The sequence below is a fragment of the Rhinatrema bivittatum genome, chromosome 13 (genome assembly GCF_901001135.1).
Source record: "Rhinatrema bivittatum chromosome 13, aRhiBiv1.1, whole genome shotgun sequence".
NCBI classification, from domain to species: domain Eukaryota; kingdom Metazoa; phylum Chordata; class Amphibia; order Gymnophiona; family Rhinatrematidae; genus Rhinatrema; species Rhinatrema bivittatum.
This window is the reverse complement of record NC_042627.1, coordinates 61725834-61746276: the sequence shown is the minus strand read 5'-3', so window position 1 is coordinate 61746276 and position 20443 is coordinate 61725834. Positions and strand designations below refer to the sequence as shown.

Genomic DNA, 20443 nt, shown 5'->3' with positions numbered 1-20443 from the left:
CCAAACACTAAGAAGATCCCATGCTACTGATGCAGTTAATAGCAGTGGCTATTCCCTAAGTAAACTTGATTAATAGCAGTTAATGGACTTCTCCTCCAAGAACTTATCCAAACCTTTTTTGAATCCAGCTACACTAACTGCACTAACTACATCCTCTGGCAACAAATTCCAGAGCTTTATTGTGCGTTGAGTGAAAAAGAATTTTTTCCAATTAGTCTTAAATGTGCTACTTGCTAACTTCATGGAATGCCCCCTAGTCCTTCTATTATTCGAAATTGTAAATAACTGATTCACATCTACTCGTTCAAGACCTCTCATGATCTTAAAGACCTCTATCATATCCCCCCTCAGCCGTCTCTTCTCCAAGCTGAACAGCCCTAACCTCTTTAGCCTTTCCTCATAGGAAAAGTTGATAGTAGACCTATCTCAGCTCATCTGATAGAATTAAGATTCATAAAAGGTATATGGAACATTAAACCTTCAGTACAGAAATTATCTGTGCCCTAGAATCTGAATGTTGTTCTTTTTCAAATGATGAAGCTCTCTTTGAACCCTTAAGCGTCAGCTTCTCTGAAGTTTTTAACTTGGAAAGTAGTATTTCTAGTAGCAGTAACCCCTGCACAAAGAGTCTGTGGACTTCGGGCATTTGTACTCCATACTTGCAGTTTTTCCACAATAGGGTGGTGTTCCACACCCACGCGACTTGTGCCTAAAATCCTATCAACTTTCCATATTAATCAAATCACTGTATTACCTACCTTCTTCCCAAGACCAAATGCTCATGAAAGTGAAATACTCTTTCTTCCCTATACTACAAAAGAAGAACCCAGCTGCATCATCAAACTTCACAGCCGTTTGTGTCTTACAATCCTAACAGACTAGATATAGCAGTTACTAACTATATATTGTCTAACTGATAGCAGAATGTATTCAGCATTGTTTTGCATCACCAGGCCTGCAAATTACAGACTCAGTCAGGACTCATCAAGTTAGAACTATGGCCTCATTCATTGCTCATTTGTGAGCTGTTCCTCTGGAAGACATCTGCAAAGCTGTAACATGGTCGTCAGTACCCAACTTCATGACACATTACTGTGTAGACATCTCAAGTAGTGACAGCAAATTTGATCAAGGAATTCTGCATAACCTGTTTATCCAGTAGTCTCTTTTCCATTGTGGGGTCCGGGTTGCTTTATGCCTGCCATTAATTCCCTTTGCCTTTTCCGCATCCCACTGTACAGCCCCCCACCCCCTCCCTCCTTTCAGAACTCAGCATTGTTACTTTGTAAGATTGCATATTGTTACTAGTGTTTTATATGTTCATATCCTATGATGTTTTTGTAGTCACATAACAAGGTTATGCTCCGTCTCTCTCCATATAATTGTTCCTTTCAATTTTCCTTCGCTAGCTCTCTATCTTCCCTCTGCCTCTCCCTCCTTCTCTTTCTAGCCTTCTCCCCTTTCCCCCCACCCTGTTCATTGTAATTTTCCAGCTTTAATAGTTAATTGTAAACCGGAGTGATGTTTCTTACGAATGTTGATGTATAAAACCTTATAAATAAATAAATAAATAAAATGCTCTGCTGCATCCTTTAGCTTGGGAACTTCACATGTCATGGCTACTTCAGCCGTGTTTATTTACGGAAAAAGCAAATTTGCTTAACGTAAACGGTATTTTCCATAGATAGCTGAATGAATTAGCCATACTAAATATCTGCTCATCTCCTGGAGAGTTGATTATCTAGTTACATATAGCTCTAAGAATGGCTGAGGATGCTTGCAAGGCAACTCCCATGCAGAAGTTCCTGCACATGCTCAGTAGAGCTAAAACGTCTGCTAGCTAGTCTGTTCGGTCCGCTGGATGATGCTATCTATAGAAAACACCATTTATGGTGAGCAACATGCTTTATACCAGCAGCAAAGTCATGACTTGGAAAGGATATTTGCATGTGTTAACTTTTTTTTTCTCTCTTTTTTTAAAATGCAGTTTCAATGTATCTGCCTTACATTCTCTGTCTGGAAGCTATTTCTCTTTCTAAAGTTTCAGAAGAACACAATGTCAATAGACAAAGTTTTTATATTTTCACTCCCAAGAAGGGATGGCAAGGCATATTTTACAAAGGCATCATAAATCTGTAATCCTAATGGAAAGTAAAGTACACTATTAAAGTCACAGTTATAACGCAAATCTTAGCATTTTCAATGCAGTTATAAATTACAACTACATTTTTTGGTTAAATCAACATTCATTTAGCTAAAATTGTGCTGTTTTAACTGAAAGAAATATGGTTTCAGAGCTAACAATAAACAGTTCAGAATGTGAATACACCTCATGGTACTTCCATGTACAGATAGTTCTGTGTTTTTAGAGAGGAAAAAAATGTGGAAGGCCTTAGGTCAGCTGCATTGATTTAATGCATTACTTAGGCTGCCAGAGCAGAGGTAGAATCTCCTTGCACTGCATCAGGAGTGCCTCAAGCCTCTGCTATTCCTTTTGATCAAATCTCTGTGAAAGATGAGTGTCATGCCCTCTGCAAGCCAGCTGTGAGGGGACTGCCCTGTGACATGCAGGGCATGCTGGAACACACCAGGCTGGGGGGCACCGAGGTGAGAGCAGGCTGCAGGAGCAGAGAGGCAGGCAGACACCACTCAGCACAGGCCCGGAGAGCACCAAGTGGTGGGAGGATCTCTCATTCCATTCCCCTGTGCAGAGCCTGAGTGCACATCAGCGCTGGAGGTGCCCAGATTCAGACGAGTGAAAAGGCATGTGACGGTTCTAGCACAGTACGTGTAGAGACAGGAGTGTTACACGCACTTCTGTGGGGGAACTCGCTGAGGGAATGGGATCCTGCTCCGTGCTGCACACAGCTCTGGCGGCGGCGGGTGTCCTGTGAGAATGTCGGAGGTAAGAGGAAAGTTCCTGTTCCTTTGAAGCAAGACGAGGGATTTCTTTTAGCAAACTTTTGCAGGTGTCTGCATTTTTACCCTGGCTAGGCTTCCGAGTTCTGTTTGGTAACTCGGGAGGTGTTTTCCGGTTAATTGCAGTGAAACAATCCTGTATAGGCTGGGCTTCTTTTCAAGGTTTATTTTGCTAAACCTGCGACACTAAGCGCTGTGTGAATATTCAGTGGCGAGGGGAAAAGGCGAAATGTTAACCTTGCAGTAGAAAGTGTAATTGTCACATTTGTTTTCCACTTAGCCAGAGCAGTTGTACCCTTAACGTGATAAATGCTTGTCGGTATTATTTACAAGTCCAACATATACACTAATAGCAAGGCAGCCTGTGATTTGTGGCTTAAATAAATATACTCAGGAAGTGCCTGAAAGTGAATATATTCTCCTGATTGCCAAGTAGAAATGCACTGGGGGGGGGGGGGGGGGGGGATAGGTCGCCTTCCCCCAGAATCGGCAGTAAAACATTCAGTCCGGTACGTGGTGTGAAACCATTTGTCGCAATCGTTTTCTTTGGATACTGTAAAGTTAAAGATCTGTGGAGTATCTGGGCCATTGTTTAACAGATCCTATAGAGAGCTCTTGTTGGGTCATTTCGATGTGTTTTTGGAGCATCAGGGAAGCAGTCCTAATGCTACTTTTATTTAAAGAGACGACGAAGGGGGTAGGGTGGAAGAAATCTGTTTTTGGTTTTTTTTTTAAGCAACGTGCAGAACCGGTATTTTTAACATTAAAGCGAGGTGCTTGGTTTTGCGCGACACTGATAGGTAATAAAAATGCAAAAGCAGTGCACGTTTTGCAGTTCACACTGGGCGCAAGCGGTTTGATTTTTCCGGGATCCGTGTTGCTGCTTGCTTAAGCTGTTTGCCCGTCTTGGGAAGACCTGGAGGCGCCCCTGCCATCTGCGAGCGCACTCGGCTTCCCTTACTTTCCTGCTGCCTCTTCCCTGCGTGGCTGCTTCCTTCCAGTGACTCCCCGAGCATGACCTGCGTTTGGATAAGCCTGTAAGGATTTGTCAGCCAGATGTGACAGGATCGTCAGGAGGCAAGTAGAAGGAGGAGATCTGATATTAATCAGCGCATAGCTGCGAGCCAAACTTTCTCAGATGCGGTGTAGTAACATGTTCCCTGAGATTATTGCTTCTCTTTGTGGCCGCGGAGCCGGATGCGGAAAAGGAGCTGCTGCTGCTGCTAAGCATAGACGCAAAATGGGAGAACCCCTTTTAAAAACCCTGGCCTTCTTTGTGCAAGAGTGATCGCTCGCCATGTGCAGACGTATATACTGTGGTTTATTTCGTGGTACCGAAAGGATTCACGCTCTTACATTGCAGACTCCCATGCAATTATGTTAACATGTAATCGCAACTTTCTTGGATATCTGCTGCTCTGGAAACGCTATGAAATAGGGAGGTAGTGGGACCCCCCCAGGTCACAGAGAAAGGCATGTTTGGTGTATGTGTGTGCAAAGGAGGAGATTGTTCAGTGACTTTTATCAGCATGGTATTTTTTTCTTTACATATAGAATATATATATATATATATATATATATATATATATATATATATACACACACAACCACACACATACATCCCATAACATTCTAGCTGAACATCTGAAACCTTCTGGTGTCCTGTAATTACATGGGATGGTTAGTTAATAAAGTAATGGTACAGTGTACCTTGCTAATTTAAATTGATAATAAAATAGCTAGACACCGGTCCTAGTTCTATTCCAACACAGGTTTTGATATGGATGTTGGAGTTAGATTGCCATGAATTTACCTTTAGAAGCAACACGATTTCTTTAGTTTTCCATTTAGAATTATATTATCAATTGTAATAATAAATGTAATAATTGCTTAATTACTAAATCAATGGTAAAGTGTTTTTTAAAATGCCCTAAATGCAACCAGTGGACAATTCATACAAGAGGATTAGTTTCCCTCATATTATGTACTCTGAAATTGTTCTTTTATCTGTAGATAAACAGTCAATAAACCATTTGTAAGTGATACCTTTTTGTTGGACTAACTCCTAGCTTCCAGGGAGAAAGAATGGTCTAGTGGTTAGAGGCTGAGAACCAGGGTAAACCAGGATTCAAGTCCTGTTTCCCCATTGACCCTCCTTGAGTTGTCAGGTAAGTTTATCTCATGTGGGCATGTAGACTGCAAGCTGTTTTGGGCTGGGGACTTCTTGCACCAGAATTCTAATAATGCTATATGGTGCTTTGAGCATCATTTGGTAATGGCAGGCTAAAAATCAAAATTATTAGTTACAGATGTCTTGAGTTAGTCCAATAAAGAGGTATCACCTTCAACATGTTTTTTGACTCTTATTTCTACACAAATCAAGTGGACTAATCACAATATTTTACTTTTTTTTATCTGCAAATCGTACACTTAAACTATCTGTCCTGCAGCTTTCTAATATGAAACTGTCCATTGGATTTTGATACCAGCTGTCTCTAATACATAGGGTTAATAATGACATTATTTCTTTAATATATTGCACAAAGTGTAAAGCACAAGTGTTTCATTTTGTTAATGTTAGGCTAAATCTACAAGAAATATTTTTTGTTGTTTTATTTTAAGACATTTTGTAGTTTATATCTTCTAATTTTTTTTGAGAGAAAAATAAATTGCCATACTAATGTGGAAACATACTCATTAAGTATTTATTTTATTATCCTGGTTTCATATGCTCTTTCTGGGAATCATTGGCATTGTCATTTGTATCACATAAACAGGCAGTTTTCTGGTTCAGTTTCTTACATTTCAGTCAACAGATCTGAATTCCCAGGCGCTGCTTTTCCCCATTAGTTCAAAAGGCCATGTCAAAAGGCTGTGACAATATATAATATGCAATTATATCAAATACTGCTTAGAATTATTACTTATGTTCTATCTTGTGAACTTATTTACACGATTTAAAAAATCAGTTTCTATAAGGGTTTTCATTTGCTGCCTTCATCCTGGGTTTTGATTTATTGTAATAGTGAACTGTGGGTGTTTGTGGTTTTTCCTTTCTTTCTTCCACCTTCCCTGCCCCCCCCCCCCCCTCAAAAAAAAAAAAGCAAAACACATAAAACAACACCTATACCTGAATTAAGTGCTCAGTACTGTATATTTTGTATATTCTGTTTTTCGGTCCTTAGAAACACACAGAAGGTGCTCAAAACGTTTGTAACCTAGGTGTTACTATATGATGCTATAAGAATGCTGGAAAATGAATGTATGTAAATATCACATATTATCATGAAAATTAAATTTCACATAAAATTCATGAACCAGTTTTGGGGCTGTGTGCAGGCACCTGTTCCTGCAGTGCACTCTGCTTCTCCTTCTCCCAAGTTCTTGAAATCAGTTTATGCAGAAAATAGTTCCTCAAAGGAGGCAGCTTGACTGTGGAATGGTGTGGAAGTATGCCTTGTTCTTCTGAACGCAGATTTGGTTATTGGTGTTTCCCTTCTGCTATTTTGACAGTGGAGATTAGTAGAAGTTGGCCTGAGGGGCCCTGTGGGGTGAATGAGTCATTTGAAGAGTGATTTTGATCCCAGAAATGTGTGTTTTGGTGAGATGGTGGGCTGGCCTGTCCTCTCCTTCAGAAGCTTACATTCCGCCCCGGACTGACACTGTTCCTCACAGAGTGATAACCGGCTGGTGCAGACAATAACTGGGATTCATAGGATCTGTTTCTATCTGACTCTAGGACTGTAATTACCTTGTTAGTACACTTGGTACACAGAAAGGAAAGAACAAGAGAAATACCTTGACTTCCAGGTACCTGTCTATATACTAAAGGCTCAGCTAAGTAAATCTATACATTTATTTATCTATTTATTTACATGGACTATCTCTATATTTTATGCAGAGACTGTTTTGGGGTTTTTTTTTAATACAACACAAAATACACTAATAACAAAGTCTGTGTTTGTTTTTTAAATTTTCTGCCACTGCTAATGGCTAAGCTTTTAATACAATGCACAGGCTAAAAGGAAACCTTAAAATGACAATTAAAGAGATGTTTACAGCTCAGCTCACCGAAGCACAGCATTTTCCTGAAAAATCAGTGTGGACATGTGGCACTGTTGAGTTCAGAAATGTTTTTATCAGGTCGGTGCATACATAAAAGGACAATAACTTGCATTTATAAAGTATAATATTGTAAGTTAGATCCCATTTCTTCGTTTTATGTTTATGGCATGCCAGGAATATTCGTGCAGCCACCTCTAAAGTGGCTGACATCATCTAAAGAGGAGAGGAGAGATGTATTTGAGACTCGGGAGAGAGAAAGCGCCTCTGCCCGGTTGACACATGCAGTCTTTTGCCAAAACGGGATTGGACCTCAGGAATCCTGAATTGCCTGCCACTCTTGTGTTCTGTTTAGACCACTCCACCTCTCCTCTTGAATGCAAAACCTACTTTCCTGAACAGTTTTTCAGAAAAACACAGTGCGGAAGTTGCTGAAAAGAATGTTTCCTATCAAATGGTAACTTTTACACTGTGGGGGAGGATGGAGGTGAAACACGGAGAAGCTCTGGGGAGAGCATTTGTGAGAAAGCACCATAATGTGACTATTGATTTGGGATGAGGTTTCTTTTTGCATATAAGAGAGAGAACATTGACACTTAGCAAGGACCGTAAACACATGCCCAGAAGAATTTTAGTAAGATCTTTCACATTAAATCCTTAGTGGAGACATTTTTTTATTCTTGTCAAAGAAGGCGTTTTCCCTTTCTGTATATCTGTTAGTTATTTTGTAGTCCTACACTTTTCTGATGCTGCCTACATGCTAGTGGTTATGGATTCTTAGGTTCCGTGATGTATACATTGCTCAGGAAAGCTTCTTTAATATTTTTTTCATGAACAAAGCACTTCTATCCTTTCTGATTTTATGAGAGTATTAACTTGTTAAACTTTTCTGGTCACTTAATTGTACTACTTTATGATTAGGATAACTAATCATCAATTAAATTCGATTAATTAGCAGAGTTTGGTTACTCTAAAAACCAGACCTAGTTCTGGCCCTTGGGGATTGGGTTTGTTGAGTTCACTAGAGAGAGCTTTGTAGGGCAACCCAAGTATGTATCCAAAGACCAAGATCCTTATGTAATGAAACCGTTGGCAGTTCTGATGAAATGTAGGTTTTTGCACAGAAAGAATAAAGATCATTCTATTCAGCAAACTCCAATACAGCTCTCAGCACCAAGCATTCTGGGATTTGTAGTCCAGTAATTTTCACAGGCAAAGCAAAAAGACAAATCCAGAATACTGAGGGATGGAAATATTAAAAGAAGGACTGGCTGAAAGTGTCAGTAATGTCCAGGAGCTGAGTTGAGAAGTATGAATAATTGTTTCTGAGCCATGCTCTTGCTCATCTTTATGCTGAACTGATAACTTGAATAAAGACTGATTTGGGGTCAGAAATACACCTCCCCACACATTTTCTCAGACACACACACATTCTGTCATTGTGCTGCTGCTCATGCTCAAACAGTGAGTACTGCTCATGCTCAAACTACAGTACTGCCTGCCACATCTTTATGGAAAGTGTTTTTGCTTGTTGCCAGCTCTTCCCCAGCCTGTAGCAGCCCTCTCCCTTTCCAATTCCCAACATTTCTTGGCAACCCCACTCTCCAGGAGTCTCTGGTTCCACAGCCAGAAGCCTCTCCAAAACTGCACAGGCACTTCCTTTTGGCTCTCCCCATCCCTTTCTGTGACTGTTGCTTGCCTCCACCTCATCATATTCCCAGTGAATCTGTGGTACAGGGTCTGCTGCTGCTTTTATGGTTCCCTAAGCTCTGCACTGCCCACCCACCCACCCCTGGGGAGGGAGTACCAGAAGTGATTCATGCTGGTCCTCCAGGGCTTAAATAAAAGAGAAAAAATTAAGTCTTGGGTTGGCACTAGAATAGCCACAGGAGCCAAAGCAGTCCAGCTCCAGAACCCTGCTTTCCCACGTGGAGCCAGTACAGCCAGGGCTGGTGCAAGGGTATTAGGTGCCGTAGGTGAACCTTACAGCCTTGTACCTCCCAGCCCTTCCCTCCCTCCACACAACTTAATATTATGCATTTATGACAACAGATTTTACATCAAAAAGGACATTCAAAGTACAGTCTTATGAGGTAACAATATCATTTATAACATATATATTATATTTACATGCACTGCTGTACTGCCAGTCAGAAAACCCTGTAAAAAATAAAAAATAAAACTTGCATTAGGCCTATTGTAACATGTTCGGCTCTCACGGACTCTTGGGTAAACGGAATTACAATTACAATTTAGTAAACCTCCCATACCAAAACAGAACTAAATACCAGAATTCAAACAGTGATAACCCTACTTATGTAAAGGCAACAATGCAAATATTACACCAGACCTTAAAACACCAATGTACCTCCTATTTGGAAAACAGAACTAACCAGGCTGCTATAAATCCCTATATAGAAATGCCATGCATGTCACCTTTGTCACACATGCAAAACACAGATAGACCCTCACTAAATACAGAATAAAGAAGCCAGAAAATAGAAATAGAAATGTGCAGACAACTGAACTGGAAACTTCAACAAGTCAATATTGGAAAACTTCAACAAGTCAATAATGGAAAAACAAAAATATCATCATTCCTTATAAAACATCAAATAATGAAATCAAGAAATATAAATTATTAGTAATAGTGAAACCATAATAATAAAAAGAATAAATATTTTTAAAATTTCCCAAACACCAACAGAAAATTGCAGACTCATCAAGTACTCCCAATAATTAAAACCAATAACAAATAAAAAGCCCCTGTTTTATATACTTGGGAACTTTTAATTTCCAGTCATTCTAAGATTGTTGTGGATTAGTAGAGGAAGGGGGTGCACAAACTTTCTTCTCTCACACATGGGGTAAATTTTAAAAAAGTACATGCATGTGTCTATGTGCGTGCGCTACCCGGCGCACCACATGGATGTGCGATTTTTATAACATGCGCGCACCGTGCACGCATGCTATAAAATCGGGGATCGGCGCACGCAAGGGGGGTGCATATTAGTGCAATTTGCGTGCGCCGATGCCCGCAGCCATCCCCAGTTCCCTCCCAGTCTGCTCCAATTTAGGAGCAGCCTGGGAGGGAACTTCCCTACCCCCTAGCCTGACCTTCCTACCCCTTCCCCTAACCTTCCCACCCCCTAGCCCTATCCTAACCCCCCCCCCCCCCAAACCTTATCCTACCTTTTGTGCCTGCCTCGGGAGCGTTTCCCGCCGCCATGGTGATGAGAGGATCAGTCACATACTACGACGGCGATGCCACAGGATTACAAAAAAAAAAAAGGCAAGCCCTGTAGCCGCACAGAAAAAAATCCAGAGGTGCAGGTCCATGGAGCCACGGCTCCAGCTGCACAAAAAAACAAAAGTAAAGAACTGAACGGAGAACCAAAAGAACTGCTGTGGGGTCTGAATTCGCAGCAGCTCCGCAGTGAGCAGCACCAGTCATGTGACTGGCCCGAGCGGCCCACCGGGGCACACCCGAAGCCCCGATAGGCCAATGCGCCCCCACCCATAGGTAGCTGTGCAGGTGCTTTTTAAGGAAAAGCAAAGAGCGTAGTTTTTCATATCCAAAACTGCTCACACATTTGCCTCCCCTGTTCTAACCCTGCCTTGGGAATAACCACAAAGAAACGCAGGTAAGAGTATGTGCATCACTGACATTTGCACATATGTTTTTTACCTGCAAGGAGAGTGAGTACTAATTAAACAGCCCATTTACATGGGTAAAACCTTTTTGCCCATAAAACCAGTTTTCCTCATTGCCCTCCTCGTTAGGATTCTTTTTCCTATGTGTGCATCATTTTTCTCTTGTCCACATTAAAATTCATCTGCCATTTGGATGCCCAGTTTACCCAGTCTGGCAAGGAGTCCCTACAGTTCTTTACACTCTGCTTTGCAAATTTGATCACCCCACTCATTGCTCCTTTCTCTAGATCATTAATGAATAAGTTAAACAACATTGGACTTAGTACATAAACCTGAGGCACTTCTCTGTTTACCTCTTTCCATTTAGTCCTACGGTTTCCTATCTTTTAACCAGTTACCAATCCACAATAGGACACTACCTTCTATTCCATGATTTTTCAATTCCCTGAGGAGTTTCTCATGAGGGTTTCTATCAAATGTCTGCTAAAAATCCAGGTATACTATATCAGTTGTCTCACCTTTATTCACGTGCTTGTACACACCTTCAAAGAATTCTAATAGATTAGTAAGGCATGACTTCTCTTTGCTAAATCTATGCTGGCTTTTCCTGGGTAAGCCATGTCTAACCATATGTATAATAATTTTGTTCATAAGAACATAAGATATGCCATACTGGGTCAGATCAGGGGTCCATCAAGCCCAGTATCCTGTTTCCAACAGTGGCCAATCCACAGCACAAGTACCTGGCAAGTACCCAAACATTAGATAAATCACAAGCTACTATTGCTTATTAATTACCATAATAGCAGTTTATGGATTTTTCCTCTAGGAACTTATCCAAGCCTTTTTTAAACCCAGTTATACTAGCTGCTGTAATCACATCCTCTGGCAATGAATTCCAGAGCTTAACTATGCACTGAGTGAAAAATAATTTTCTTCCATTTGTTTTAAATGAGCTATTTTCTAACTTCATGGAGTGCCCCTGGTCCTTCTATTATCTGAGAGAGTAAATAACCAATTTATATTAACTTGTTCAAGTCCTTTCATGATTTTGTAGGCTTCTATAATATCCCCCCTCAGTCATCTCTTCTCCAAACTTAACAATAACTTCTACCATTTTACTGGGCACCTACTGATCTGTAGTTACCTGGATCACCTATGCAGCCCTTTTTGATGATGATGATGATGATGATAAGCATAGCAGCACCCTAGTTTGCTTGTTAGCTATGACCGAGTAATAAAAATATCTCAAATGCATACACATTCGGAAGCAAAAAGGTAAAGAAAGTAGATGAAAAAATAGAACAAAATAAAAAAATGTTTGCTTACCAACAGGATTCTTTGAGAAGGCAATGCCTTTTGCTACCTTTAAAAAGAGGATTGCTGGGAGTTCTGTGAAGGAACAAAACAGTACTGGTGACAGGACACTGGAAATAACAGTTATTCCTGACATGTAAGGACCACCTACCTATCTGCAAAAACCCAAGTGAACGAGAGCCCACCCAAAAGAGAACCCGAGATCTGTAAGAAGAATAGAAGAGCCTATCTGCTTGTATGTTTTAGAAGATAAAATAAAATATGTAGGAGGGGGGGAGAGAATGATATGAGGTGGGGGGGGAACAAGGTTTCCGTTTTCATTTTCTATGCTTGCTTCCAATCTTATAATTAGGATTTTTGTGTTGTGCACCTACAAATGTAAGAAAATCATAATAAATACATTGTTAAAAAAATTCCTTTAAAAGCCTTACTAGGGAAATGTTACTCAAACATTAAGAAGCTTAATCCTGAAAGGTCTCCTTAAAGTAGTAATTATCTTCAGCTTTCCTTACTATATCAGTATGGGCTTGATTCATTCACATTTGGGACTTCAAAAATGTTAATGAGAAGGGTATTATCAACTTTGAAAATGTAATGATCTCATTCTGTATTTAACATAAAATGGAGTGTGGATGCTCTGTGTAAATCTGGAAAATGACATAAACCCAGTTTATGTAGGTTTTTAGATCAGCTGCTGCTTGGAATCTTCTAATGGGATGCAATCTGTCTGACCTCCCCCCCCCCCCCTTCCTCCATAGGCACCCCCTTATTCCAGATATGCAGAGCTACTCTTTTGGTGTCACAAACATCAGGAAATGGGCAAGCAAAGCCATTTGACCATGTTTACAACGTAATGCCACAACAAGCTAAAGGGCTACAAGTCAAAACCTCGTGCCCGCACTTCAGTCACCACATGGCCTCATTCAATTAAACTTGAGAGCTCTCCTACAGCTTTACTCAATAGAACTCAATGGGGGGGGGGGGGGGGAAAGGATGACGACAAGAAAGCCAGAAACGAATCATTCATCTTGGGAAAAATCAATGTCCTTACCAGAAAGAAGATAGATAATGCTCTCGAGGAGTTATTGACTCACATAAGTATGCAAGAAAAATAGGCATTTCTCTTGTCTCATTCACACAGTATATATTACGCTTCCTCAGCACCACTGCGTACATACCAAGGAGGGCCAGTCGCTGTACACATTTCACACCTCTCCTTAGAGTAGCTCAGAAGCTTGTCCTCCACTTCTTCCCATTCACTCACATTTTTATGTGCAGAAGAGAATACCAATGAAATGATCCAAATGTGGGGGAGCCCTAGGGGATGGGAACGGGTGCTCGGTCAGTCTCAGGAGCTGGTCTATCTCAGTGGATTATATTTGCACTTCTCCATCATTGATGGCACAGCCAATACTGATGCATTGGGGAAACACAAACAACCCATTGCCTCTAAAACTGAGCGAATATATCTGAACGCTGAGGACAGTAATACCACTGGTTTTATGGGACCCTGTGGTAAGAGCCACAGGGGGGGAACACTCTCGTTCATTCTCAGCTCTTCCAAATGTAGTATGTCACCAGTCTCTGCTTGCCTTTATTGAAATTATTTGTCCTATCATCTCTCTCACTTTTGTCGAAAGGGCCTGTTTAAATCCTGTACTTTGCTACCCTTCTTGTTATGGCTATGGGGCATTCGTGCTGTTCCCTTCACATGATGATCTTTATTACCTGACTGATCTGGTGCAGGGTGGCAGTGACTGGCCCAGTCCATGTGCTACTCTGGGGACAGAGGCTCTCTCCCACCCCTAAACCTGTAGTTGCTGCTGTGGGAATCGCTACATCAACTTTAAGAAGGTGCTCTGGAGAGTCTTCACCTGCGTAGCCATGTAAGTATTTGTCTTTGTAATAATCTGTTTTATGCAACTTTGAAGCTTTGAACTACATGTAAAGTTGTGTAGATGATGTGACCTATCTATGCATGCTTATTTTTTTTTAGTTTATGCTAGCTGTTAAATGTGTACAAATATAGTTAATTTTGAGATGGTAGCATTTATTAAATTACCTCTTTTTTTCCTTTTCTTTTTGAAAACAACTTTAGGACAGGCAACTACCCTGTTACTGATGAGAGGAAGCAACAGGTCCACTCTGCTCCCTGGAAAAAAGGGTGCCCTGTATAATCCAGGAGGATATCTCACACTGGGAGGGGAGCTGTGATGTGTGCTACTGTTTTTGTAAGCATTTCAATTGCCACAGTGGTTAAACATGTGCCTGCAAGCGTGAATTCACGTGCTCTGTGTGTGTGATAGACAGCATGGCTGTCTGCTCGTTGTCTGTGATGTATGTATGTAGTGGTAGGTCTCACTTGAGTATTGTATCTGTGCTGTTGTTACTGAGTGGGTGGGTTATTTAGCCATTCAGTAAAATACATATATAACATAGTAGTAGTGGCAGAAAAGAACCAAATGGTCCATCCAGTCTGCCCAGTAAGCTTAAGGTAGTTACTCCCATATTTCTCTTAAGGGTAGTAATTATCGCTCTGTGCAGTTATCCCCAAACCTTATGATAGCTGAAATTTTTATGGGTAACATTTTTTACTGGGTGATGAGCTTCCTTGAAATTCATAGTGCTGCTTGACGTGCTTTGCTTATGGACTTGTCCGTAGAAGCAGTCCTGTGATTTTTTTTCCTTATGTTAGTTATTTTATATACTGTCATTCCAAGTGATGATCACAACGGTTTACAAAAGTAACATTCTTCTTTTAGGTCATTACATACTTAGGTGTAACACATTTTGATATAACACATACTTTGGTATTACATATTCTTTGGCAGGATATATATTTTGGTTTGATATATACATTGGCAGTACACAAATGGGTCATATGAATTGAGGATTATGTTCTTTTACTTCTCAACTGAGGGGGGGGGGGGGACATTGGGTTAGTAGGATTGGGATTCTGTTTAGTAATTTACATTGTCATAGGAGAATTGTCCAGAGCTACTTTGCTCTCTCGTTACTTGGCATTGTTCTTTGTTCTTGTCATTGTTGACTCTGCATTCTGTTAGAATTTAAGCTAGATTATAAGCATTTTTAAATAGTTACGTTTTTGATTCACATTTGAATGGTTTATTTCTGGAATCAATCGTATTGTCTCTGGTAATGAATTCCACAGTCTAGGGCCTGCTATGGAGAACACGCGATCACTTATTTGCTTCAGGTGAGTGCTCCGGATTGTAGGAGCACTCACCTGCCAGTCACTACCTTGTGACTGGCAGTAGTCCTTTGTTTTGGGACCTTAGGGTTCGTTGTGGTGTGTATAGTTGAAGCATCACGCCTATTAGTCCTGGGTTATCATTGAGGATGATTTTAAAAATTAAAGTTAAACCTTTGAAATACATTCGGTATTGTATCGGTAGCCAGTGCAGTGCCTTTAGCAAGGGTGCGATGTGATCAAATTTCCTGGTTCCAGTTAAAAGTCTTGCTGCTGCATTTTGTGGTAGTTGTAGTTTTTTTTAATGGGCTGGTTGGGAGCCCTAGTAGTAGGGAGTTAAGTAATCTATATTTGAGAAAATTAGAAATTGTAGAACCATACAGAAGTCTTTGGTAGTTAGTGGTGGTTTCAGTCTACGTCTGCGCATCAGTGTCCCAGTAGAAGTCAGGGCCCTCTTGGTGGTCGCCTGAATCCAGTTTCCCTTTTCCCCCTGCTGTTGAAGTGGGGAGCAACGTTGCAGTTGCACTTAAAGCATCAGTGTTGTGCTGGTGCTCATGCTCTTAGCAGTTGCAACCATTTGGTTCCTCTTCTTGTTTGTATGGGCAGGTGTTCCTTCGTGTTGTCACGTCCATGCTGCTGTGCTTCCAGCTGTTATTCTAGTCAATCTTTCCTCTGTGTCTGTTTCATGCTTACTCCATTACCTTTGTCTGAGTTTCCTTTTTTTTCCCTGTAGGTGTTGCGGGCGGCTTGGCACGGTTTAAGGAGAGGTTTTCGGTATCATTGTTTTCCTTCTTTTGCAGCTACACGGACACATGTTGACCTTGTGACTGGCAGAGGAGCAGCAGCAGCAGTAGTCGCCCAGAATAAGGAAAGGAGAGCCTGGGGTGCCACCCAACAGTAGCAACAACGGGAGAGAGTGCGTCCTCAGCCACACGCCACCCCTAACCACCATCCCCTCGTTCCTCAAAGAAACTGAGGGTATAACTTTGTTTTCCGATTGACTTCTTGTTTTCTGTTTTAAAACATCTGCTCGCATTTCCTATGAGAACATGTTTTTAATGGGTGTGGCACAAAAGACGAGCGTCTTGGACCGTCTGGGGTGATTTGGTGTGAACGTGGGGTGTGCGTGCAATGCAGGGGTAATTTTGCTACACGAATGTGACAGCAGATTTGCGAACAAGTTACCCTTATTTTCAAAGATTGCTGCTCGTACACAATTGTTCCCATTATTACGTGTGCTAGAAACGTTTCGTGGAATTTTGCGCACGTGCTTTTGAAAACGGAAAAGTGTGCGCTTCAGTGCAAAGCCCTCTCTAAACTCCTGGGCCCCTGCCTTCAGATAAACTCACGCACATACACGACATGCATGTGTAAGCTTACCCGCCTGCCAGGCGAGCGGTTTTATAGCAGGCCATGTCACCTGTGGAAATGCCATTGAAAATGTCCATCTATATGTACATCATTCCGTCTATAGGTACAACATTTTATATTATAGAGATATAACTCGGGCAATATTCAGTAAGCCGGCCAGGGGCAATATTATTCAAGCACAGTTATCCGGATAACTTTAGCCAGATATTCAACGGGACAAGCCTCCTTCTGGAATGTACTTGGATAAAGTTACGCAGATGACGTTATCCGAGTAAGTTTGCCACTAGTGCGGACCAAGGTGTCCCCCCACCACCAACACCATAACCAATGCCAGGAAATAATGTAGCAAGTGAGCCGAGGAGCCCCCCTCCCCTCGATGCCAATAAATAATTTAATTTAACAAGCTGAAGGTCTCCTCTCCCTGATGCAAAGAAATGATTTAATGTGGCAAGCTGAGACACCCCCCCCCCCCTCCAAGCCATGAAATAAGGTAGCAGTTTGAGGCACACTCACCCCCTGTGCCAGTCCAATGCCAAGAATTCATTAAATGTAACGGGGTGAGGTCCTCACTCTCCCAGCTGCTAACCTCCAACGTGCCAGTCTAAGCCAGCAGCAGGAGGAGACATGCACCTGCATTTAATATTCATTTATCCACTTCACTGGCCACCGATTGGCCCCTTCACTGACAGTGAAAGGACCACCCCCTGTTCAGAACTGGGGATTCAGTTGTCAGTGAAGGGACCAATCAGTGACCAGTAAAGTAAGTAAATGAATATTAAATGCTGATGCAGTTCTCGGCTATGCCAGTATATACTGTTCAGGCTAGCTCCTCCTCCTGCTGACTTAGGGTGCCATTATGGGGGTTAGCAGCTGGGATTGGGAGATTCAGGGGTGGGAGGGGGATTTGGGGGGTGGAGGGGGAGGCGCCTCAGCCCACGTCATTTAATTCAGTCTTGGCATCGGGAGAGGGATGCCTTGGCCTGTTATATTTAATTATTTCATGGCATTGGGAGGGAGAACACCTCGGCGACTGCTCAGCTGCTTCTGTTTGTGGAGGAGCAAAGGGGTTTGGCAGCTCGAACAAAATTGCCATATTGGGTCAGACCAAAGGTCCATGAAGCCCAGTGGCCAATCCAGATCACAAGTACCTGGCAGGATCCCAAAGAATAGATCCAGTCCTTCTTGCTCCTAAGCAGGGATAAATAATGGCTTCCCAAGTCTACATGGCTAACAGTGGTTAACGACTTTTCCTCCAGGAACTTGTCCAAACTCTTTTCAAACCCAGCTATGCTAACTGTTTTCACCACATCCTCTGACAACAAATTCCACACTTTAATTGTATGGTGAGTGAAAAAATACTTTCTCAGTTTTGTTTATGGAGTGATCCCTAGACCTAGTACTATTTAAGAGGATAAATATCCATTCCATATTTACCCATTCCACCACATTCAAGATCTTAAAGACCTCTATCATATCTCAGCTGTCTCTTCTGCAGGCTAACCTATTTAGCCTTTCCTCATAGGGGAATCGTTCCATCCCCTTTATCATTTTGGTCGTCCTTCTCCATATCTTTTCTAATTACATAATAAATTTGTTGAGATGGAGCAACCAGAACTACACACAATACTCAAGGTGCAGTGGTGCTATGGATCAATACAGAGACATTATGATATCCTCAGTTTTATTTTCCATTCTATGGTAAATTTCAGGATGTCCAGCTTGAAATCCTTGGTAGGTTATACTAAACTCCACCATAAGGACTGAGACCGCACTTTTAGGCCTAGCTAGAAACAACTAAAGGCAGAGGTACTGAAAATGACATAGCTCCAGTATGCTAAGAATTATATAGTTATTTAGGGGTAGATTTTAAAAGGTGCGCGCGGGAGTAGATTTGTTCGCGCAACCCGGCGTGAACAAATCTACTCCCGATTTTATAACATGCGAGCGCTGCCGCACGCATGTTATAAAATACAGGGTCGGCGCGCACAAGGCTGCGCAAAATTTGCAGCCTGCACGCGCCGAGCCGTGCAGCCATCCTCCGTTCCCTCTGAGGCCCCTCCGAAATCAGAGGGGCCTCGGAGGGAACTTTCCTTCCGACCCACCCCCCAGCCCTAACTAATTCCCCCCCCACCTTTATTTTACAAGTTATGCCTGCCTGAGGCAGGCATAAGTTGCGCGCACCGGCCAGCTGCCAGCGCCATGTTCCGGTCCGGGGGCTGGTCCGGAGGCTGTGGCCATGCCCCCCGGAACGCCCCTGGGCCGGAACCACACCCATGGCCCCGCCCCCGGAATGCCTCCCCCCGATGACACGCCGGCCACAACACGCCCCCTGCCACGCCTTCGACACGCCCCCGCAGCCATGCAAGATAGGCACAGTGCGCACAGGGGGTGGAAGGGGCAGCTTTTCGGGGGTTACGCGCGTATCTTACGCGCATAACCCTTTGAAAATCTGCCCCATAATGTTTAGTAGCAGAGCATAACCATATATGGAGATATTTAGCGTTGTTTACTCCAAAAAGTTAAGTGTAATTTTGTAGGAAAAACGGAAGCTTATGCATAGGTATAAAACGAATTAGGTAGATGTTCTTGAAGAATTCAATGCATATTGATAAAATGTCACTAATATTCATGTATTGTGTAATGTGCTGATCATTGATTTGTGCATAGCTTGTAATCAGTATCTTAAGATCATTTATAAGATGTGAATTGTTGCCGCGCCACTCAGAGCTCTCACATTTTGGGTTGCTGTCGATGACCTGTTTTATCTGTGTGCGCCTACGATCGGATAAATAAAATAAGGAAGTAAGCTAATTGCATTCTGTTTCTTTAGTGATTCCAAATTGTTCTTTAAAGCTTTTAAATTATTATAGACAGAAGTGTATAAAGCCAGTCCAAGGGCCTCCAGGGTAAGACCCACTTACGGAATTTTCCACAATTCCTTTCCTAATAATACCTAGCATTGTGTTTGCTGTTTTGACTCCTACCACACAACTGGCCAAGGATTTCAAAGTATTGTCCACAATGATTCCAAGATCCTTTGTCTGATCCTTAATATGGAACCCAGCATCATATACCCATAGTTTGGATTATTCTTCCCTTTATGCATCACCACATTAAATTTCATCTGCCATTTAGAGGCTAAGGTTCTCTTGCATTTCCCTCACAGTTGGCTAGGGATCTGACAACTTTGAACAACTTTTTGTCATCTGCGAATTTGATCACGTCACTCATCATCTCCTTTTTCCAGATCATTTATGAATATATTTAAAAGCACTGATCCCTTTCCGTGATCAAAAAGAAGAAAGCAGTTAGCACACCAGTTGAGGCTTGAAATGGCATACAGATAAGAAATCGAGACTTGCATGCTATGCCTTTACTTCTAACTTCTTCTGTATTCCCTTAAATTTTGCCTATTTTCCCCTCCCCCTTTGATTGAGGGCTAATGATATTGGTATGTTTTGTGGATTGAGTTAATTTTTTCTGTATGTTATTTCTGATTTTCTTGATAAGTCTATTCTTGTTGTAATTGAAAACATAAATAAATGGAAAAAATAGAAAGCACCAGTCCCAGTACAGATCCTTTGGGGTTGGGTTGCCACCTGCTCCATATTTTCAGGACAGGTTGATCCAGTCTTGCTTGTACTCATCTGCATACAGGTACTTATAGTCTTTCTTTGCTTAGGGAATGCAATAAGGAAATCAGAATAAATCCCAGCATGCAATGGGGTAAAAACCAGGACTGGATCAACCTGTCCTTAAAATTTGTAGCCAGTGGCAACCCTATTTGAGATACTCTACTATTTACTTTTCTCGATTGAGAGAAATGATCAACTAATCAGCTAACTTTAGGAGTGTTTCAATCTCGACCAAAATTAGCCAGGTAACTTTACCTAGGTAACACTGATATTC

The 20443-nt window shown here is 41.8% G+C and overlaps 1 protein-coding gene across 3 annotated transcripts in view; it reads left to right on the top strand.

Annotated features, from left to right (window-relative positions):
* The first annotated feature begins 2466 nt into the window (after positions 1-2466).
* The window catches only part of BNC1 (basonuclin 1), a 64354-nt gene continuing 46377 nt past the window's right edge, over positions 2467-20443 (top strand). Inside the window, exons 1-3 of one of the 3 annotated variants that reach the window (XM_029574983.1) lie at positions 13681-13838; positions 14051-14183; positions 15964-16141. Coding sequence is in view for 2 of the 3 variants with exons in the window: in XM_029574984.1 (XP_029430844.1) it covers positions 2897-2905 (9 nt within the window). In the remaining variant the exon portion in view is untranslated. Of the gene's footprint in view, positions 2906-13680; positions 13839-14050; positions 14184-15963; positions 16142-20443 lie in introns of those variants that run through there. The other 2 variants (XM_029574984.1, XM_029574982.1) reach the window with 2 other exon arrangements.